Consider the following 24,512-nt stretch of genomic DNA (forward strand, 5'->3'; position numbering starts at 1 on the left):
ATATAAAATTTCCCTGTCATTGAAGTCATTATTTTCATTTTTTACATTCAGAAGTTTATATTTTGATTTATTTTATTCCTGGAAAACATTTCTTTTTATATCTGAAATATGTCTTCAAATATTTTTATTCCCTTTTCAGGAATTTGCTGCACTGACAAAAGAACTCAATGCCTGTAGGGAACAACTTCTAGAAAAGGAAGAAGAAATTTCTGAACTGAAAGCTGAAAGAAACAACACAAGAGTAAGTATAAAACTGCCTCTACTTGGAATTAATTCCATATACAATGCAGTGCCTTATCTCCTGTATACTCACACAAATATAAACATTTTAAAACTTGAGGAAGACTTTAAGCAGATACTAACTCATAGTCTGTTCTTTAAAATAAAGGAGAATATTCTATAAAACTCAAGACAGGAAGGCTGGAAACCAAAATTACATTCTCAACTACTAAATCACTATGTTGCCTTAGAAAATGTTTTTATTCCTTCAGTCCTTTGCTTTATTTGACTTTAAAAAGAAGGGCTGGGTTTCAACAGTGAGTTTCAAACTTTCAAACTGTTGTATTGGAGTAGGGGACCAATACCTCAGAGAATGGAGGTAGGCAGGAGACGTGAGACTTGAGAGGGTATGAGTTTCAATTGTGGGGTGATGTGAGGGAGTGGCTGGGCATTGGTCCTCACTTCACTCCAGCAAAGTATTTATTTAAAAAAGGAAAAAAGTTAAAATTTGTAAAACCACTGAAGCAGAACTCTCTCAATTAAGAGAGGCATACCTTTTCTATTTCAGAAGATGATTGAGGAGATTTCTCATTCTGATGTTCTGATTTCATGAAGCTGATGGAGTTTACTATATTCTGTTCTCGGAAACTCCTATATTCTTTCGGTTTTATGCCCTGTGATGTTAAAGTCCAGAATTTGCTCAAAGATGCTGTATTTTATTATGCAAAAGAAAAGTCACTAAATTTCATAAAATATATAAATCACCAGACATACCTACAAATAATAACAGCTTCTTTACTAAAAACACTTTTGTGTGGATGTGTGTGTGTGTGTGTGTGTGTGTGTGTGGAATTGATATGTATGTTCAATTTGAACATGAAATAGGTGAAAAATATTTTCAGTGTTACAACCTAGCAGATGAGTGCTATAAAATGAGAAAGCGAGGTATAGTTAATAGTGTATTAATTTATGCTTAGTCTTAGAGAGTAACATAAAAATAATACCTCCACAAACAGTGAGCTGTGCCTTTAATGAGTATGCATTGTACGAATAATGGCTATATGATCAAACTCTATCTCCTTATTCTTTGGGGGCCTTATTTTATGGTAAAGATAATTCACACAGCATACACACAAGGAATTGGTTTTCTTTTTTTAAAATTATTTTTAAATGTTTATTTATTTTTGAGACAGAGAGTGTAAGCAGAGGAGAGGCAGGGAGAGGAGACATAGAATCTGAAGCTGGCTCCAGGTTCTGAGCCATCAGCACAGAACCTGATGCAGGCTCTAACTCACAAACCGTGAAATCATGACCTGAGCTGAATTCAGACACTTAAACTAACTGAGCCACCAAGGCCCCCCCCACCCCCCCAAGGAATTGATTTTTGTTGAGACTTTGATGAGCCAGTTACATGGGCTGCCTCAAAGAACACAACAAAGACAGTTTAGATCATGTTATCTGGTGTCAGATGAATATTTTTCTATTTTTTCACCCTTGATTTTTAACTTACAATTTTTTATGCAAATTTAAAATTTATTTCTGCCATGAGATTTATTCTGCCCTATTTCACTATTTTCCATTTTAATACTTTAGGCTTCATTCCCTGCTGTAGCACAGTACAGCCAAATGTAAAAGTAGGATCCGGAAGCTGAACATGGTGGGAAATGCAAACTTCTTGGTAGACTTTCAACTAATCTCATATTTAAAATGTGCCAGAAACTCTTCTTTTAGCTGTATATTTCTTTTGTATACAGTTTTTTTTAATTTTTAAAAATTTTTTATTTATGTGAGAGAGAGAGAGAGAGAGATAGCATGATCAGGGGAGGGTCAGAGGAGAGGGAGATACAAAATCTGAAGACAGACTCCAGGCTGTGAGCTAGCTGTTAACACAGAGCCTGACCCCGAGCTCGTACCTATGAACTGTGAGATCATGACCTGAGCCACAGTCAGATGCTTAACCTACTGAGCCACCCAGGTGCCCCTTCTTTATACAGTTTTTCTCCCTATAGCCCTTTATTCCTTCTTAATGCCCTATGAAGGACACATTATAATTATCCCCACTTTGCAGAGGAGGTAACTGCTCAGAAAAGGGCATATAATTTGCCAGAATTTACACAGTGAATAAATAGAAGAGAAGGGGTTTGAAAGCTAATGCAGTCTAACTTCAGAGCCTGTGCCCTTGGCTATGAGACGGACCATTGGCACAATTACTCAAATTAGGTCTATGAAAAAAAAAGCCAAGATTTACAATAGCTTAGAGAAGACATTGCCTAAGAGTAAAACCATTGCAATATGGAGTGAGTGCATCATTCCTTCCCGATTGTGACTAATTTCAGAGAACTAGGCAATAGCATCCACACAATATCCATCATATTACAGTTCACGAGGTCCAGGAGTACCTGCAGCTGGTGCACCTGCAAAGGAACCTTGGAGGATAGAGGAAGTATGGCAATACCTCTCCAGGGATCAAAGTGAGAAAGATACAAATATTAAATTCCATTAGGGTAATAGAAATTGAAGCCATTGATTTTAAACATGACTTTAAACATGAATAATATTTACTTTGAAAACATGAATAAAGCTGGGAACCACTTTTTCTACATTCCATAAAACAGTAGTGTTGGAGGACTTTTGTTGTTGATTAAACCAAGGAAAAAAGATTTATGGAAGCTTCTTTGTGCAAAGGATCAATTATATAATAACTTCCTAAGTCACATAATCACCTATCACTCTCCCCCCTCAAAATATTCACGACTAATCTTCTCCCTTCCCCCATAATGCCCTCTTAATTTTGTAAAAATATAATACTTTTTAGAGTTTTATCTAATAGTCACTCCTTCTACATGTCTACATATTCTATTTTGTTCTGTTTTGTTTTCCTGCTGTAAACACCTACTTATTAGTCATGGAGAAAGAACAACAGAATTTGCTCTTGGTGTTATATTGTAAGGAAGTTTAAAGTAGAAGTGAGTGTCTCAATTTCCAGTGTTCTGATACCATTTTCTCTCCATGTTGAAGAGTTATCATATACTCATGAATTGAGATAAGAAACAAAGACAAAAAAAGTTCACAAAGAACACCCGTAAGAAGATAGAATATTTGTGTTAATTTTGAGTATCATCAAAACAATAAATGAGAAAATGGCTCTACTGTATAACATGAATGAGTTATATCTTCTCCAACTAGAATACAGAAGTAACATAAGGATTTCAAAAAATGATTTATTGGATATAGCAATTAATAATGATGGTCATATTATACTAGCTAGCATTAATTACATGTGAACTGTTTTCTAAATGTTTTGTATATTTAACTCAATTTATCCTTATAGTAATCCCATTATCCCCATTTAACTGATGGGAAAACTAACATATAAATAATTTGCCCCAGGCCACATGGCTTATTAGTGACACATCTAGGGTATCTACTTCTCAGCTTAACCACAGGCTGTATATTTAAGAGACCATATTCCTAATGTCACTTGCAAATCACATGTGATACAAAGGGTTGTGTTTATGAAAAAAGCAGAGTTTGTTCATTTTTTTATAGTTCAATTCTGATGTTCAGTAATTTATTTTGTATCAATTGTGTGCAAATTGATAAATATGAGGTATTTATTTTGATGTCAGAGCTGAAAGTTGTGGCCATTTATCATTTTGTCACTATAGTAACACCTGGTCCCCAGCTCAAAAATATGAATGAATGAAAGAAATCAAAGTAATCAGTAAATTCAGCTGCCTCAAGTAATTAAATTCAGGACATCCAATTAAAGTAATTCTGATATTATTGATTACCATGCAAAAGTTGAAATTTCAAAAACTTTAGAGATTACTTACAGAAACATTCAAAAAGCTTTATTTCATATTTTTACACTATAATTGTAGAAAATGATTAAACAAAATTTGTTATTTCTTTTTTATTTTTTTAATTTTTATTTATTTATTTTTATTTTAGAGAGAGCAAGCGAGCAGAGGAGAGGGGTCAATAAGTAGGGGGGGGAGAGAGACAGAGAGAAAGAGAGAGAGAGACTCTTAAGCAGGCTCTCTGCTCAGATTGGAGCAGGATGCAGGGCTCAATCCCGTCACCCTGGGACCATGACCTGAGCCAAAATCAAAAGTTGAATGGACACTCAGCTGACTGAACCACCCAAGCCCCCCCAAAATTTGTTGTTTCTAAAACTTTTCTGGCCATACTCAGGCAAATTATATGTATAGAGTATAATGTATTCCTGCCATTTTTTCAACATAACTCAAATCGACTACAAAACCTTACCATGTTTTGGTAGAATTAATCAGTAAAAAGCTAAAAGAATATTAAACCAGTTATTTATTGTTTCTTAATATCAGAGTGGAGATTTTTTGTTGTTGTTTTGGAACTGTTTTAACTGCTTTTGTGACTGAAGATTTCAGAGAATATTTTATATTATTGGCAGTGTTTTAGAAAGTTGCTATTGCATGACTTTGAATTAGAAATTGTGATTTCAAGAGTCATTCTTAATGTCAATTATAAATAGTAAAGCTGTAATATCATTTTACAGATCACCAACTAAAAGACTTAATTATCCTTAATTCAAATTAAAGACCTAATTTGAAACATTCCTTACCATGCTCTTACTTTTATTTGAGTCAAGAAATTATACTAATAAACATTTAAATACAAAGAGACACCTGCCATTACTAAAGAGAAGATTCCCATTCTGACAAACTTCTGTCTACACTAGTTAGTAAAATCCTTCCAAACATATTTCCTCAATGAGTAAAAAGTACAGTTCAATTGAGAAAGGAAGACCCTAGCCATTGAAGGCCGGTGAAGATACATTTGCGTGCATATGTACATATATCTGAAAGTGCTTATAGGATATGATAAACAAAAGGGACATATAATTAATATATAACATAACTAAGGACATATGCCTTTCCAACAACTATTGCAACATGAGACTTAAATATTTACAGAGAACTATCGGGAATTGTAAACAGCATTTGAGGTTAGAGGATATTAAGTACACTGAGCACAAAAGCAACGAGTTTGAAGTTTCTTATTCTCAGATGTTAGTGATGTGTTATGTGGTCATATTTCAGTAACCAAATTAGTGTACGGGCCAGAATGTATTTCTACTTGAATGCCATTTTTGATTGAAAATAATTTCACACAGGTTGTATTGAATTTAAATGTAATAATAAGTTGTATAATGTTAGAAATTTAGTTCAAAATTTTCCAATGATGCAATATGTACATATGCATATATGCTATGTTTGTGTGCATGTGCGCGCGTGCGTGCATGTGTGTGTGTGTGTGTGTGTGTGTATACCATGGTCATTTAAAATGAATTCCACGATAGAATTAATGGCCATTTATGCAGTCCCTGCAATATTTTGAGTACACCAGACAGAGTGCCTTCTGCAAGATTTGTTAAATATTAAACAAAAGTGTACTTCCTAGCAGAGTGCCTGAGTGGCTCAGTTGGTTGAGCGTCCAACTCTTGATTCAGGCTCAGGTCATGATCTCAGGGTTGGGGGATTGAGCCCCCTGTTTTGGGCTCCACGCTGAGTGTGGAGCCTACTTAAGATTCTCTTTCCCTCTGCCCCTCTCCCTTGCTCATGTGCTCTCTCTTTCTCTCTCTCTCTCATATCAAAAGGGAAAAAAAGTGTAGTTTCTAGCAAATGTGTATAATTAGTAGATTATTAGTGGTATTTTATTGAGTTCCTCTTTATTTTTCATTTATTTAAATTTGTAAGCTTCAAAGCTATAGATATATACTAGATTTGAACTTTTTTGGCCACATCCTCTTGGCTATATAACTTACATTTATCTTACTTCAATTCAACAAGTGAATATTAAGCATATATTCTACAGAATATATTCCTAAGTATTTAGGAGTATTCAGGGTGAGTTAAATTGTTAAAACCTTAAGAAGTCCGTTTTAAAGAACACATTATTTGGTGTTATTATTATATAGATGAGAGTTCCTAATTGCATAAAGCAGTACAGCTTAACTGTATTAATCAAGAAGACATTAATTAAGGAATATAAGAAATCTCTAAATAGGGGCGCCTGGGTGGCTTAGTCGGTTAAGCGTCCGACTTTCGCTTAGGTCATGATCTCGAGTTTCGTGGGTTCGAGCCCCGTGTGGGGCTCTGTGCTAACTGCCAGCTCAGAGCCTGGAACCTGTTTCAGAGTCTGTGATTCCCTCTCTCTCTGACCCTCCCCTGCTCATGCCGTCTCTCTCTCTCTCTCTCTCTCTCTCTCTCCTAGAAATAAATTTAAAAAAACACTAAAAAAAAAAAAATCTCTAAATATAGCTTCCATATACAATGTCTAGGACCATATTTCCTTAGCCTTGTGGGTTTTCCTTACATTCCTAGACCCAGAAACGTGCAGCCTCTGCTACCACCTGTGCCAACAAAGTGTACCCCCATGTCTAGCGAGTTTCCTCATCTGGCTCCCTTCAGCATCTTCCCTATGTGGGCAGCTCTGGTCGGCTGACTCTTAAGTCACATGTCTGCCCCCTAGTGGTTAAACATGCCTGCAAAATGTTTTTTTGAATCCAGTTTTGGGAAGATGACATTCAGAATGCAGAGAACTGTCAAAGATGGAGAGTATGTCCAAAAAATTGGGGCAACCACAATTACTATGCCTCCACTACAATTTTTGTTGTACTCTTTTCATATCAAAATTCTAAACAGCAGCAATACTGATATCTATCCAACAATACTTAGACAAAACCAAAATCACCTTTTCTCAAAAGAGAAAGTCCATGCATGTAGCTACATGACAAGGGTTCTTCCACGTGTACACTCTTGTTCTCATTAAATCTCAATCATATCTTAATATTCTGTAACCTATGGACGACTTTAAATGTTAATCAGAATCAAATATTCAATATAAAATAGAATAAAAGTGGAGAGTAATTTAATATATATCATGCATATATAACAACAACAGAAAAAGATCCCCCTTTCTCCAACTGGTCAAGAAGTCCTGCTGGCAATTATAAATTCCAATTCTAAACCTAGATTCCTGGACCTCTGTAGATGAACTGGTATCTATTCGTCACTGTCTCTAAGTACATAATTTCAGGATGATATCTTACCAGGGTAGCACTGAGTTATCTCTAAAATTGAATCAAGATAGACTCTTCTCTGGATCCTTTAATCCTTCTATAGGATCATCTGCTTCTGAATGATGTGATAATGTAATGAAACCAAGGCTGATGGCATCAGTCAACTGAATTACCCCCTTCACTGTAAAATATGGGTTGTTTTTGGTTTTGTTTTTATTTTTTTGTTTGTTTGTTTTCTTTCTGTTTTTATTTATTATTATTTTTTTTGGTCAGAAGTAATGTGTATATAACTAGACTGTAGTAAAAAATCTTGATAAGATGATATTGCTAGTAGAAGCATACCCATTAAAGAAGACAATTCCATATCCAGGAGAAAAAAAACCATTTATTAAATTAAGAAAAGATACCCACCCCTCCTTGATGGAAGGGATTTGATGTAATTTGCTTCAAGGTGACTAGCCTGGCCTCTAGGAGGACTGTTACCATGTCAGGGGTTCAAGACTGAAAGCTGCAGCTGGTTACTTGACCATTCAGCTGTGGTGGTAACCCTATCAGCCTTAATGAGTACCCCATTTTGCCAGGTTAAAGACTAACTTCTATCCCTGAAACCATGGTCACTTTTATTTAAACCCATTCAGCAAATATTGTGGTGTCCAGAAGAATAGGCTGATATCCACGAGGTGAAGCATTTTTGTCTAGCAGATTGCTAAAAGCCTCTGAAAGAGTAGTACTAAGGAATTAGTCCTACATCAGAGATAATATTCAAGAAATTTGATATTCACTCTTTCTCAGTACTGTTACCATACTAAATGGTCGCGGGTCCTTTTAGAGAAGATCTTCTGATTAATCGCTTCATAATAGACCACCCCCAAATTTAATATCAGGACTACATTTTACTGTACTTCACAGATTGAGTGGGTCAGGGATTTAGAAAGGGCACAGTGATGATGAACCTTTTCTGCTCCATAATCTTTGGGCTCCCAGCTCCTATAATTTGATGGCTAGTGACAATGATATGCTGGTAAATGATTTTTTTTACCAGAAAAAAACAAAAAACCCCACTAATTTATATTATTTGGAATTCCCATGATTTTACTACTCCCATGGTAGCTGACTTCAAGCTACCAACATGATATCACTGAAAGCTGAGAAAGGAAATGATGCACAGTAAAGAACCAACCTGTGGTATTTCTACCTTCAAATGCAATAGCAGTAAACACCCCAAGGAGAATAGATAATGATGAAATACTTGGAATTTTATTAAAAACTTGGAGTTTAGTAAAATAATTAGGAATTAATACATTTTGAATGTTTATAATTATAAGCTTACATAATTTAAGCTTGAACAATAACTGTTTAACCACTGGCTCATAAAATTCCTGAAAATTAACAATCCCCTCTAACACACTGGTATGGGCCAGTGTCAGCACACCATTTGCAGGGGATAACTCAAATACCTGGACTTTGAAAGGTCCCCCTGGGAGCAAGCTATTTCACATAGGTTCTAGGGCTCTGTGTGAACTTAACCCTGTTTATTTCTCCAACATCATCTGATGTTAGCCTTTTCCCAACAAACTTTGCTCTAACCATGCCAGCTTACTTTCTATTCCTTGATCTGCCCTCTGCCAGGAGTTTTCTTCCTCGGGCTCCTCATTTGGCCACCTCTTTCTCATCTTTTAAGTCTCAGTTTCAATATCATCCTCTCAATGAAACATCAGCTTAGTGCTCTATGCAAAGTAGGTCTCTCCTCTTTTCTGCTCCCGTAACTCTCTATTTCAGGGTTAAGTTCATAGGAAATCCCATAACCTACGTGAAACTGCTTGGATTTAACCAATGCACACATGTATCTGTAGAATTCAAGACAGTAGAACACCATGAATATAATCAGAGATTGAGAAATAAAAGGAAAGCTCTTCAAAAACATTGTGTCATTTCATACTAAAGAGCTATTAATATAATTTTGACCCTTTAATATGATCCCTACCTACTGGATCTGTATACATTTAGGATCTCAGCTATTTGTGTTTTTCTGTGCCGATGCATGACAGTTTTCTGACACTTGGAACCATAATTAGTGATGGTGAATATAGAGAAATTAATTTATTAAGAACTAAGAAAAGTGATACTAACATGTGACACTGAATCCAACAATGACATTGTGAAAACCAAAAATTTTTACTACTTCAGGATGTGTAAGCTTTAAGAAAATTCCTGCCAAAAAAAAATGTTTTCTTTATTTCTTTCCATCCCAGTATCTTATATCTGCTTTTTCCCTTTTTTGTTTGAGTAACTTCTGCTTTATTTTACATAGATATTTGTTAGCCTATACTCTTCAGTACCCTTCTGAAAATCTCTCACACAAAACTTCCTGGTCATGTATTGTTCTTCCCTGACCAAAATTTTAATAACTGAGAAGTTAACCCAGCAGTTATTTTTTTTTTAATATTTTTTTCAGGTATCTTTGTTTTTAGCAGAACTCCCTTATTAGACTAAACAAAGGTGAAGTCCCAATTCACAAAACATTTTTAAATTTTTTTTAGGTTTATTTATTTACCCTGAGAGAGACAGGGATAGCATGAGTGGGAGAGGGGCAGAGAGAGAGGGAGACAGAGAATCCCAAGCAGGCTCTGCACCATCAGCACAGAGCCCGTTGAGGGGCTCGAACTCATGAAACTGTGAGATCATTTCCTGAGCCAAAACTAAAAGTTGGATGTTTAACTGACTGAGCCACCCAGGTACCTCACACAAAACATTTAAAAGTAAACTTTCTTTGGGAAATGTTAGAGTGTAGGTCTGAAACAGACCGAAACACTGTTCACTGGCCTTTAATGGCCCCAGAGGCTACTTTGGGTGAATGTATGTCCCACAGTAGACCATTTAAAAACCTCTTTTCCCAAAATGACTATTGCAAAATCTCAGTTACTATATTCCAGTTGGTTGCATGTATTTTCCTATTATGTAACTTAAGAATTAATTGTGACTAAAACCATTAGTGATTTTCACTATGATTTTTATAGCAACATGTGATTATAATGATTACTATAATCACTATTCAAATGTGATTATCACTATAATCACATTCAAAACAACATGATTATGCTCATTTCCTTCAACTCAACAATTTTAAATGACCAAATGTATACTAACTTAGTTTTGACTTTTAATACTCTTTTAACAAAATCATCATGCATTGTGTGATGTTCTTCAATAATTATTCTATTTGATCACACCTATTTTGTGTTCTATTTCTAATGAGCTCATGCTGAAATTATTAAATTTTCTAAAAGGATGAATAAGAATTTACATTACATTTTTTAAATGAGTAATTTCGTTATATGATAGAGATGCAATTTCTTTTAATGCAGTTTATGGACCTTGATTTAGACCCAGGTTTGTGCTTCTTTGCTACTACCTGTGGTAAATCTGAGGTTATCATGAGATACTATGTAAACTTGAAGCCTTTTCAGGTAGAAGTCATTCACAAGTAACTTGTGTTCATAAGATAATTGCATTTAGGGTAATTACCTTTTCTGTTAAACCCCAATAGCTGTTACTGGAGCACTTGGAATGCCTGGTGTCACGACATGAAAGGTCGCTAAGAATGACAGTGGTAAAACGGCAAGCCCAGTCCCCCTCAGGAGTGTCCAGTGAAGTCGAGGTTCTCAAGGCACTGAAATCTTTGTTTGAGCACCACAAGGCCTTGGATGAAAAGGTAAAGTATTTAGAAAGGATTATTACAGTTTTATGTGTCAATTATACCTCAATCAAGGTGAAATTAAAAAAATAAAATACACTTCAGCTACCAATTTTAAAGAGTTCTAGTATTGATAGAAGATTTCAGGCTTCACTGTGCTTTCGTCATCAGCATCGAGCTCCTTGCCTTCATCCATGACTCAGCTGACTCCTGACATAAATGAGTGCAGAGAAACACATTTGAATTATGGGAAAATCATTTTTATCAATGCAACTGGATTATTGTGTGTATATCGGTAATACTCATAACCCTGGTTTTTTTAATACCACTGAATATGTGGCTTATCAAGTTACACTTTTATTATGGTGCATTATGGTCATAGTCCAGATTGCCACTTGAAATTTAATATTGTCATTCAGTCTCCCTCTCTCGCTCACTCTCTTCCTCCCCTCCCAGTCCCTCTCTGAAATGCATGTCTATAGATGCCAACACAGGAAACCACTAACTGACAATTCAACACATCTTCAAGTGTAAATTGGATGTATACTCTGACCTTTGGAGGTTGATATTATAAGCACACATTTTTTTTTTTTGATCTCTGATATCTTAGTTCTGAATATATATTTTTGAAGAGTCTCTGAATGTAACAGCATAAAGTATCAGTGGAGAAAACCTGCTTTAGGTCCTTTTTTAAAAAGTGGCAGTAAGCTTCTCTTAGCTGTTACTCAAGAAACTTTTACTGACATAAATAAGCCAATATGATGATAATATCCTTTGGAGATTAGTAAGGCTTATCACATGATTTTAATTTTGTGAAATGTTAGAGAATTAACTTTTTAAAATTAATAAAGCTTAGGATTTTGTAGAGTGGGAATTGGGGCACTTCATTAGAAAGTACCTGACAAGTTCTGAGTATTAAAATCCAAATGAGGGATTATTACCCAGTTATATCTAGGTTTTAAGCATGCAGACACTTGTGCTTTAGTTAAAGTTTATGTACATATATACTTTTATCACTGGTCTTTCAGATGTTCTTAGACCAGGGGATTATGTGAAGTATGTGCATAAGGATAACTATAATTCTATTTCTAGATTAAGAAGAAATTGTAGCTTTTTTCATTTTAGCCATGAGAGGAAAATAGTTTATGAATAATTTTAACTAAGATAGAAATTGATATTATATAAAGATCCTTAATTAATATAATATCATCAATATAAAATATCAATTAACCACTTAATATGTTTAATGTTTAAGTTCATATTCCCTTTCTTATTACAAAAGTACACTGTTAAGAATTTACAAGACTTCATATTTCTGAAATATCTATTATATGTGAGACAGATATTTGGCACACAAAGATAGATAGATTCACATGTCAGTAACAGGTGATGTTAAGACACAATATGTACAATGCAATAGGGAGCCACAGGAAAAGTTGTGACTAATTCCACTTGAGAAAGTGATAAAAAAACAATTCAAGAATGTCTTCACAGAGGTTATATAGGACATTTGGTCTGAATATTAGAGAATCTATAGTGGTTTTTAAGCAGAGTAATGAAGATACTCTGAGCAACAGGATCTATATGTAAAATAACCCAGATGTGTAAGAAGAACATGGCCTTCCCAGAGAAAATGTAATAGTTTTGAGTGCCTTAAATGAAAGTGCTTGAGAATGTGTGACTGTAGAAGTTCCTTGTAAGCACTCCCATATCACTTGAGGGGTATTTTATGAAAGAATGGATGCAAGGAGGTAAACAGTATTCAAGACAAATAACCTGATGGGTGTGAGTACATTTAAGAAGAAAATAGTTGTACAACTTAGCCCAGACAAATGCTGTAATAGTATGTACTGACTCACCAGAAGTACCATGGACATTGGTTAGTTCATAGAGAACTGAACCCATTATCCGCTAAGTATTGTTGAACAGTTTAAAGGAAAAGTGTTATGAGCTTGGATTCTGGAGTTGGACAGATATGGACAAGTGACTTAACTTCTCTAAACATCTGTTTCCTCTTTTGAATGGAGAGCTAATAGTACTTAACTCATAGAATTGCCATGAGGATTAAGTGTGATCTGACGTGCAAAACTCTTAGATGGTACTTAGCATGTGGCAAGTGCTCATTGAATGTTAATGAGCATTACTGTTAATTTGAATAAATTTCAGCACTTGATAAAACTTTCAAACTAAGTAAAGATTTTGGTGTTACTGTTGATCCACATGCTTGTTTCAAATAGCATTTTATTTAATTATTGAAGGACTAATCTGTGCTTTCATAGACAGTCACCCTAAGAATAGCTCAGCTACTCAAGAGGCTAGGATAGTGGGGAGACAAATTACATTCTAATTTATGAACTATGGATGTTGTGTTATAATATAGAGAGATGATCAGAAGAAGATAAGATGCAAGTAACCATTTCTTGAGGACAAGACACTACCAACTTTACTATTCAGGGTAAAGTTACATACAAAAAGCTAAACAAAGTATAAAAAAATAAGCATAGCTATGGATGATTACAATGACTGGCAGTCTTCATTATTAATGTCCTTATTTATACATCCGCTGAGTTGTAAAATTGAATTTTCCTTATTAGCTAAGACTGACAATAACTTTGAATGTCACTCTCCAGCATGCTTACCAATTTGGGGGGCTGGAGGAATGTTAAATATACATGTGTTTTGCAATCACTCAGATATCATTGACTGGTTTTTCATTACTTTAAAAGACATATTGGATATGCCTGGAGAATATAAGCAAAAAGAAAACAGCAAATATATGTGCATTCCATATATATTTCTGTGGTCTAATATCATATTGCCAAAACGAGATTTGAACTTATGGTCTAAGGAAATCTCTTTACAATGTTTTCTGTTATAGGACTGATAATTCCAAAATGAAACCCTGCCATACCTTAATTTTAATTTGGAATCACCAATGTTTCTCGTCATCCTGAGACACATTTATTATTTGGGAGGAATTATTTTATTTTAATTCCTCAGGGACAAAATCTATGTAGCCTTGAAACATCTTTTGGGGAAAAATTCTTTAGTCATTTTTCATATCCTTATGAAGAAAATTGATATAATCAAATTAGAAATAAAAATCTTCTAGTTGTACATAAATATTTTAGAGGTTATACTATAGTTCAATAAATAAAATATCAACAGGTATGAACTAAAAGATTCTACAAACAATGGATTAATTGAATGTGGTTATTTAGTAAAAAAATCAGAAAAGATTAAGTATAGAGCTAAGGATATCACCTGTATACTTTCATTTAGGGAAAAAATTAAAATTATAATTTTTATGCCATATCAATCATGTCTAGATAGTTACACAAGTACACCATATCCAACAAGGAAAATAAAGGTAATTATGTCATTCTGCTGGTGCTGTGCTTAGCTAACCAGAGCAAAAAGCTAAAAATCTTCTCAGAGATAATATTTTTTTCCTGTTAATACAGTTTCAGCTATGTAGACAAGGTAAAATGTTAGGATATTTTTATGGCTTAGAAAAGTTACTCCTTTGAATCCTACCTTTTTTTTTTTTGTCTTATTCAGTTTAGCAGAAATTAGTACAAGATATATTAAATACAGAGAATTATTTATTCTAATATAAACATGAATAATACATTTATCTCGTTATGTATTGATATTTACCACACCAGTTTTTACATTTACAACTACTTCCAAATATATTCAGAAATCATTTTTATTTTCTTGTAGAGACAGCTTTAGATTCATTACTTTGTGGGTAATATAATCTCAAGCTGTAGAAACCATCCTAAATTTATTAAGGGGTTATTCTAGTTTCAAGTTGTTTGATAAGCTTAATGATTTTTACCCCCTTGAAGATTTGCTATAATGAGAATAAAAATGCTTAACTTGTGGTAAATAAGAACCATACTATAACAATTTTTGTGATGATCAGTTTAGCAAAGAAAGTCAGGAAGATATTTTAACCTATAGGATAGCTAAGTTTCAGCCATTCTTTAAATGATTTGAAGGACTCTTTTAGAAACATTCCAGTGAATCAGTACATCTTAAAATAGGACACTTACCTCTTCACGGCAGTATAAATGTGATAGGATCAATGTTGCATATAGTGAGATTGTTAACTTATATTTTGACAACTTCATATTGCTGTTCTCATCAACTAAGATTCTTAGACCTTTCTCACTCAGAACACCCATACTTTATAGTTGGTATTTTAGGAAGTGGGTATATAACTTGACAGTCAACCCTTTTAAATATCAAGCACATCTACCAAGATTTTTGTTGATATCTGTGTTCCATGTATCTGCAATCCTCCTTATTTTCAGCCTTCAAATATTTGCTTCTTTTACATCTATCCAGCACTCTCATAAAAAAAGTATTCTCCAAATCAAATAATCAAAGACTTCCTTTCAAGTCTAATTTTCAGAGAATTTGAACGTAACTATACATAATTCATATGAAACTCTTCTCTTATTCTTTCTTACTCAAGATACATTTCAGCAGTGAAGTGCAACCAGCCACCTGAATATGTATCAGTTGTCAATATACAACACAAAAATATAATTGATATTTTTAAAATTTCTAATTAGATTCTAGGTTAATAGGATATTAATGGGGGTTTTTGTCTGTTGACTAATTGGAAAATAATGTTATAATTCAATTTTAATTATTATGTGAACTTTTAAACTATATTTTATATATTTAACCTATATTCTCACTTAAATCTTATCTTTTTAAAAAAGGGAAATATGATTCATTAAAAATACTGTCAATATATTAATAAAATATTAATAAAATTAGAGCTTATTAAATATATATTAAAATACATACTAACTGCACAAATACTATAACAGTCCCATGGAGGAAAAAAGAAATATCTGTTAGCTCTTAATCAAAAATTCACCATGATTTGCATCTCTAGTTGAAGAACTATGTATTTTGTTGATTCTTTTGTAAGGAAAATTAAGTCATTGTAGACATTCATTTTAATTCCAATTAAATTTGAATTCATTTTAATTCAGTCAATTTCCTTTCTCTGAATTCCTTGAATTTTTACATGATAAAAAGTACCTATTTTTTTTAATATATGAAATATAGAGCATATCTAAAGATCTGAACATATAATAACTAAAATAATTTTAGAAGTTCTAAGAAAGCAAGAATTAAAAATCACTTCTTTGAGTTCATTTATTTATGAAACATTTGTAAATCATAATTATTTTCAAATCATAAATATTTTCAAACTAAATGTGCAGAGTATTCACTTCTGTAAAATATTATGGCTTAACCTTTGTTATCTGGAAGCTAATTAGGAATTCCAGAATAATCAAGTAGTTTCCAATCTCTCAGTAACAATATAAACCTCCAATTAATACAACTTTATGAGCAATAGACAGTTTTCTTTAGATTCTGAGAATCCTTTATGAATTTATTCATACCAAATGAATCTCACATATTAGTTTTTAAAAGTAGAAAGAAAGTTTTGCCTATATCTCATACGTAATCAGTGAGTCTTTTTCAGGTGAATTCATAATATATTTTTGAACTTTGCCTCCACTTACTATGAGTCAGAATTAAGAATAAGCAGGTCTATCTCTTTCCGCATTGCAAAATCTGTCATTGAGACACTAAAATGACTTGCTTATAAGGAAATATCTTGATACAGAGATGCTATAAGGTGACAATGTATTCATAGTATTTGTGAGCACTTAGGGCTATGAATAAAAATTTGCCGAATGCGACTGTCTTGGATAATGTTAATGATGGATTCAGCACAGTTTAACATGTATGGGATGTACATTACTGCACATATTTTGGTTTTTCTTCTAGGTAAGGGAGCGACTGAGGGTTTCTTTAGAAAGAGTCTCTGCACTGGAAGAAGAACTAGCTGCTGCTAATCAGGAGGTAACATACCAAACTTTCTCCTCTTTTGAGGTGTAATATCACTAACATTATAGCCCTTGTGTTTCACGTCACTTTTATTAAAACTGTCACAAAAAATAAATTACATTCTGTATATGCCACTGAACAAGGTGTGTTGAAACTAGTTGCCAGAGTCATGTTTTCTGCTTTCTGGTGATTCAGATCTGTCACTTAAAGATGAAAAGAAAATTATCAAGCACTAGAGACAAAGCGGCTTAGCTTAGAAAGACTACAGTCAGAATGCCAGTCCTTTCAAAGAGTAAAACACAGCTCCAAAATTGGAAAACATGTCAGATATCCGTTAAACTTAGAAAATGGTTAAGTCCTTGGAGACATAAACATACTTCCCTTAAGGTTCTTATTATTCTTATCTTTTAAAAACATCATGCCCATGTTTAGTGGCATCATTAAATCCACTTCTCTTGCTCTCATTCATACTAAGGTATTATAACCATCTCTGAGATTTAAAAAGTTTTTTTTCTTTAGAAAAATTGACTTATTTTGGTTATTAGTACACAAATAATTTGGGTCATTATATATCTATAAAAGAACACATTAACATTTGTAAAATAAATAAGCAATAATCTGTGTAGGCCACTAAAATAACCCCATCTCTTTCTCTCTGTCTCTGAGAGAGAGAATACATATAAGGCTACTTATAAGGCTACTTTTTCCTCCAGAAATTTATTCCAATAAGGTAAATATTGGCATTGCTAGTTGGACATACTAAAATAATTCTACAAAATCATCTTACTTTTAAATAATTAAATATGTGGGAGGCTAATGTTATTAATTATAAGTATTGTCAAGGCATTCTTACTAAAAAAATATTTGCATTTACATTACACACACAAATACACATTTTTAAGCCATGTTAAAAATTTCATCTAGAACAAATCACCCTGTTGTTTAAAATAAGCTAAACCAAATAAACAAGTTTAAAGTCTGCCTTTGTTTGTTCTGGGTTTAACAATTTAAACTTTAGAAAAAATAGACTTTTAACTTCAGAGAGAATCAGTTCTATGTCAACTAAATGTTAGCAGTGTTAAAAACATAAATGGTGGCATAACAGTTAAAAAAATAATAAAGCTTTTTGGTGATCACCAGATCAGCTTAATAAACTGGATGGCTTTAAACAAACAAACAAACAAATAAAACAAAGGAAAATAAGAGATTGGTACATCTTAGTCATCATAGAGGAAAAGAACCTTTGAGCTAATGGATGATGATAAGAAGAAGTCAGTCTTTTTCTGAGAAAGAATAGGTTTTACCTATAAAGAAGGTATATGCATTCTTGTAACCTCCAGAAAGACACTATTAAATGCTTATTTATTTTGTGTTTTACCATTGCTAATTTTGATTTTCACATATGTTTAAAAGTACATTGTTTCGGGTACATCCCTCAAAATATTTTACCACTAAGGGTAAAGAAACAAACCTTCGGCAACTACTAACATAAAATCTTCGCTTATCGTACAGTGTATAAAGCTTCTCTCTGTCATAAACAAAGGTGAGATGAGACCCCTTGGCCAAAGTATATATGCGGCAATAAAAACATCCCTCAAGTTCAAGTAAGGCTCTGAAAATTAGCTCCAGAAATGGCAACTGAATATTTCAATGAGATATGAAATGGGAGAACAACACTTGAGGGAACCAAAGTGGAGGAGAGACTTTTGACGGTTGTCTTAAACATTTTAGCCTTAAATTTTATTGTAGTCTCTTGTAGGCAGCATGGTCCATTTGATTCTTGTATGTAGATTAAATATATTTTAAATCATTAACTTTATTCTACAATTACTGCAGCCCTTCTGAATGCTTTTTGTTTTGTTTTAAATAATTTGTATAAGAGGAAAGTAACTGCGCACTCATTATTAACTTCAATACATTTTCTTTTTGTTGTTGATTTTTATTAACTTCCAGTTGGCTTACCCAGAATCCCACATATCCACAGATGAGGAAAAGGATAGCAAAGTTATCTTAGTTTTCTAACAATAAATTGTTTATAAATAATTAATGATTTTAAGAGAGAATGCATGGGGAAAAACCATCCTCCACTTCATAATGAAACTTATATTTCATTATGAAAATCAAAAATAAAAGAGAGAGAGAAATCAGAAGACACCTGGAGAGTGAGTTCTTAGAACAGCAGTTGGTACATGAAATCTCTTAGAAGCAAGGCACCATGTATTGATAAGAAATATTTAGAAATCTGAAAAAATAATTTTGGAAAAAAATTATACTATTGGCAGCTTTAGATAGGGGAACTAGATAAAGTTTGAATATTTGAGGAAATAATTGAAGAAAATATTTTAGAAAATAAAGGACGATTTTTTTATTAAAAAAAGAGAAGTATGTAAGAACACATCCTTAAGAACCAAACAAAAATATGTAACATACACAGAAACAATCAGGTACTAGAACACAACTCTGCATATGGCTAAAAGAGCAAAGTGTTGGGGAAAATTTCATTTGATGCTTCAGATTTTAAGTCAAAATTAAAATACACTTAAAAGTGTCACTTATAATTCAATCTATGCATTTTCTGAGTTCATATAGCAAGATTGACAAGTGAGGATACTGCATTATTAGAATCTGTTTGATTCCTGAGTTTCTGGTAGTGATAATAACCATCCAGATAGCAAGGAATTTATCGAAACTTTTTCCTGAATTATTTCAGTTCCAAAACTCAGAAGGGAGAAGTTAGAGAGCAAAGGTTAAGACTGCAAGTGATACCTTGATATATTCATACATATATATGTATCCATAGAGTCTGAGAAGATAATAGAATGGAGTTTATTCTGTCATCATTATATTATACATATATATTAGCAGAATAATACTGGAAGTTCATTACTGCTATTATTTTATAGATAAACCTAGAGAGGTTGTCTCCTAACATGTCATTCTCTCCTACTAGAAAATGTTCTTGTTTCTGAACTTGTCTTAACTATCTATTCAGGCAGTTCTGATTCCTACACTTAACTGTGGCTATAATCTACCCACACTCTTTACTCCCTTCTTTTTACACATACATTAAAACCACTGTAGTTCAGGACTTCATAAATTCTCACCTGGAATGTTACAATAGATTTTTATTTATTCTTGTCTCCTGTCCCTTTCTGCTATATAATTCTCCAAGGTTAAACGTGCTAAGAAAAGCTCTAATCATAGGGATTATTTTTTATAACATATACCAGCATGTAATATATACTTATATGTAATATATATCATTAATATATTACTAACATAATGATATGTTGTATTAACATATGTTAATAATATAAGGATACATCAAGAATCTCTTCAATGGTCCTAACCTACAAATCTAGCTCTTAACTCTCACTTACTTCCCTGACTGAGTCATTAGGTCTTGTTAAAATATAGTATTCACTGTTTTTGAAATCAGCCAACATTTTCCTGCATCTTATGCTAATGACTCTCTTGGAATGCTTCCACAACCCTAAGTCACACACTGACACAACCCTAATTCACACACTGAAATTATATTTCCCCATTTAAACTCAAGTTGAAACATTACCTTTTTAATGAAATATTTTAGGGGCACATGGGTGGCTCAGTCGGTTGAGCGTCCGACTTCAGCTCATGTCATGATCTCATAGTTTGTGGGTTCGAGCCCTGTGTTGGGCTCTGTGCTGACAGCTAGCTCAGAGCCTGGAGACTGCTTCAGATTCTGTGTCTCCCTCTGTCTCTAACTCTCCCCTGCTCAGGTTGTCTCTCTCTCTCTCTCTCAGAATAAATAAAAACATTAAAAAAAAAAAGAAATATTTTATGATTTCTTTCCAACAATCATCACTCCTTAGTTAAAATTGCTAAAGCTTATTGCTTCAGCATATTATGACTGTTCAACAACTATTGGGGTTAATTATATATCTGTCTAAGCCTAAGTTGTTAGTTCCTTGACAAAGTGGACTGCATCTTGTTCATTTGTATTTATTGTATTCACCACAGTGATACGAACCTCATGATTAATATATATTTGTCAAATTTCATTGTATAGAGTTTGTTCAAACCAGTGTTGCCACATTGTTCCTTTGCTATGTCTTTAATATTAAAGTTAAATAACCCTAGGCATGCTCAATAAACCACAATGTATTGATTATATGGGATAAATGAACAAGATGTTTATCTTTCCAAATACAATTATTGAGTAACCACCAAGTGCAGAAAATTCCGAGTCTCTGACAGGAAGAGTAGAAAAGAAATAAAATGATAAGTGAAACATAATACAAATTTTCATGCAATTTGCCCTCAAGTGATGAAGACAAACATTTAACATAAGTAAGATACAATGTCGTGCAAAACTAAATAAATGAAAAATAGAGGCCCATAAAGCAGAGAGAAGAAGATATTTATTCTGAACTGAAGAATCATAGAAGTTCACCCTTGAAGGAAAACTATGATTTGGCTTTAAAACTGGGGAAAAACATTTCAGGCTGAGCACAGTGTATGGGGCAAAAAACAAACAAACCTGAAACTGGCTGTTTCAAAGGATGATGTTTTGTTGGTAAGGATTTAGGTGTGAAAAGATGTGGCAGTAGAAAGTAGGGTTGTGGGGAGGACTCAATTTCAGTGGTCCCTGAATGCCATACTCAAAGTGTGGAATTCATACTTTATGAAATGAGAAAGTGTTGAAAGCTTTGTTTTGATTTACTTTTTGTTTTGTTTTGGTAAAGTGAAAACCACTGAAAGTATGTTCCTTTTTTATTTTTATTTTTTGTAAAGTGTTAGGTTAGAGTGGAGTAGAGCTCAAAAGTTGCCATGATTGGCATGGCTGGCTGATGTAATTATCTGCTATGTGATTTTGATCATGACACCTCAATTCCACAAAGATTGAGTGGGCATCTTCTGTTTGCCAGGGAATGAATTAAGAACTAGGTATCAATATATTAATAAGACTCAGACATTGATAAATCAGTAGTTCTCTCAAATATGGGAAATAGACATGTTACAAAGAAATTATAGTGGCAAGTTATTATTTATGAATATGGAGTTTTAGTTTGGAAATGTGAAAAAAGTTCTGAAGATGGATGGTGGTATAGCAATGACATAACAATGTAATTATACTTAATGTCACTACACTTTACACTTAAAAATGGTTAAAATGATAAATTCTATGTTACGTACAGCTTACTACAATAAGAAATTAATTATAATTCGATATGACCAATGTGAAAATGAGAGTAAGTACAAAGTTTTGTAATATTCCAGAACAGAGTAAGCAACTGGATGGGCATAAAGGAGGAAAAGCAGATGTGTTATAAAGGTTTTCCTCGAGAAATTTTGCCATTTGCAACAACATGGATGAATCTTGAGGCATTGCACTAAGTGAAATAAGTCAGACAAAGAAATACTGTATGACCTTACTTATATATGTAGAATCAAAGACGTCAAACTCATAGAAATAGCGTAGATTGGTGGTTGCCCAGGCTGGAGGGGGAGGGAGAAATGGGGAGAGGTTTGTCAAGTATACAAACTTTCAGTTATAAGGAATAAGATTAGGGGATCTAATGTACACCATGGTGACTATAGTTAATGATACTGTATTGTATACTTAAAATTTGCTGGGACAGGAGATGTTAAATGTTTTCGCCACCAACAACTAAAAAATGGTAATTATGTGAGGTGATGGATGTATCAACTAACCTTATTGTAGTAAACATCCCAAAATAGGTACATGTATCAAATTACTGCTTTGTATACCTTAAACTTACACAATGTTGTTTGTCAATTATATCTCACTAAAAGATGGAAAAATATTTCAAAATCTTCCTAGAGGGAAAAAGAAATTACCTAGAATTTGAAGGGTGACTTTAAAGAGCTTACCGGATGGACTTGGAGGAGAATAAGGGAAGCAGCAGGAGGAAGGATGGGGATGAGGCTGCAGAAAATAGGCATAGCTGGGTAGGGATGGCTGGAGCCTGGACTTCCTTTATAGATAACAGTGAGCCAAAGAAGACTTATCAAGGAGGGAAGAAATGTGATCAGATTTTCAATTTTGCAAACCATTGCTACCTCCAAAAATTAAAGGTAAAAAATATATGATAACCAAAGTACCATGTTTATAGTTCAGATTTTGAAAAATCACTATGATTTTTTGAAAGAAACAAGAGACTAGTGTCAGAAAATATTGAACTGTGTAGAACAGAGGTATTACCAAGTCTGGCAATTTTTATATTCTTTTAGTAATGGAAAATAATATAAATGAAAGAATCAAAGCAATACTGTAAATAAATATATATACATAATAAAAATTTGCTGTCATTTTATGCCTCCTTGAATAGCCACACTTAGGTAGATTGTATTGTTAATGTTGAATACATTTTCTAGGCCATTGTCCTAAAATAGTGAATTCAGGTTATTTAGACACAGAAAATACAATAAAGCCTTTATTCCTTGCAGAATATTTTTGTTACTGCTTAAAATTGGAAAACCACACACACAAAAAATGTACAAAAAGGGAAGTGCAAAGAAGAACAAATAGATTACTTCCTAACAATGTGTTCTTTTAGCAGAAGCCCATGTACTCTTAAAATTATTTAATTAAATGAGACAAATGGATTATTTAGAAGCTACAGTAAAAACTCAATTGACAGACTAATTTTCGCTATAGGTGTGCTTATTTTAAAAGCTTTTCTACATGATTGCATTATACATAAAAAGAACTGGCATGTTGAATTGTAGGCTGAACTACATATTTTTTTTATATTGCTTTCATTCGGTGTTTGTTTGTTCCAAGCAGTGAATTTACCAACTTTCAATTAGAATTTTCCTAAGGAAATTAGCATTTCATTTCACTTCATCTATAACCAGCCTTATCCTGGGAGTCTGATTTCCTAAGGAAAAATTAAAGAACTTTCATGGACAAATCAAGTATTTGCATTCAGAATTTTGGATGAGAATGGTGAGAGGAGCTAGAGGTAGCAAGCTCACATTTGGGGAACTTGTAGGACCATGGACTGTGGCCATTGCTTTAAGTACATTATACCATTAATTCATCAAAATGATGCATTGTGTTGGGATGAGAACCAGTACTCTGTGGAATCCATGGAAATGAATGGAAACAGTGCATAGATGCAGGTGAAGGTAAAACCTACCTAAAAAGCAAATAAAAGTCTGGGAAGAAGCAATGAGAGATGTGAGACTCAGTTGAGTCAAGAATTAATGAAGCAAAAGAAGGGCACCTGGGTGGCTCAGCTGGTTGGCGTCGACTTCAGTTCAGGTCATGATTTCGCAGTCTGTGAGTTTGAGACCAGTGTCAGGCTCTGTGCTGACAGCTCAGAGCCTGAGGCCTGTTTCAGATTCTGTCTGCCTCACTCTCTGCCCCTCCCCTGCTCACTCTCTGTCTCTCAAAAATAAATAAGCATTAATTTTTTTTTAATGAAGCAAAAAAGGTAGAAAAAGAGAGAAAGGGGCTCCTGGGTGGCTTAGTCGGTTAAGCGTCCGACTTTCGCTTAGGTCATGATCTCGCGGTTCGTGGGTTCGAGCCCCGCGTCGGGCTTTGTGCTGACTGCCAGCTCAGAGCCTGGAGCCAATTTCAGAGTCTGTATCTCCCTCTCTCTCTGACCCTCCCCTGCTCACGCTGTCTCTCTCTCTCTC

General features: G+C 33.7%; 1 protein-coding gene across 5 annotated transcripts in view; it reads left to right on the plus strand.

Moving 5' to 3' along the window:
* The window catches only part of PPFIA2 (PPFI scaffold protein A2), a 471,655-nt gene that overhangs the window by 275,029 nt on the left and 172,114 nt on the right, over positions 1 to 24,512 (plus strand). For all 5 annotated transcript variants that reach the window (XR_013336610.1, XM_077770196.1, XM_077770197.1 and 2 more), the window contains exons 4-6: positions 140 to 241; positions 10,830 to 10,994; positions 16,803 to 16,877. Coding sequence is in view for 4 of the 5 variants with exons in the window: in XM_077770196.1 (XP_077626322.1) it covers positions 140 to 241; positions 10,830 to 10,994; positions 16,803 to 16,877 (342 nt within the window). In the remaining variant the exon portion in view is untranslated. The remainder of the gene's footprint in view (positions 1 to 139; positions 242 to 10,829; positions 10,995 to 16,802; positions 16,878 to 24,512) is intronic.

The sequence above is a fragment of the Crocuta crocuta genome, unplaced genomic scaffold (assembly GCF_008692635.1).
Source record: "Crocuta crocuta isolate KB4526 unplaced genomic scaffold, BGI_CrCroc_1.0 scaffold317, whole genome shotgun sequence".
In the NCBI taxonomy this organism is placed as follows: Eukaryota; Metazoa; Chordata; class Mammalia; order Carnivora; family Hyaenidae; genus Crocuta; species Crocuta crocuta.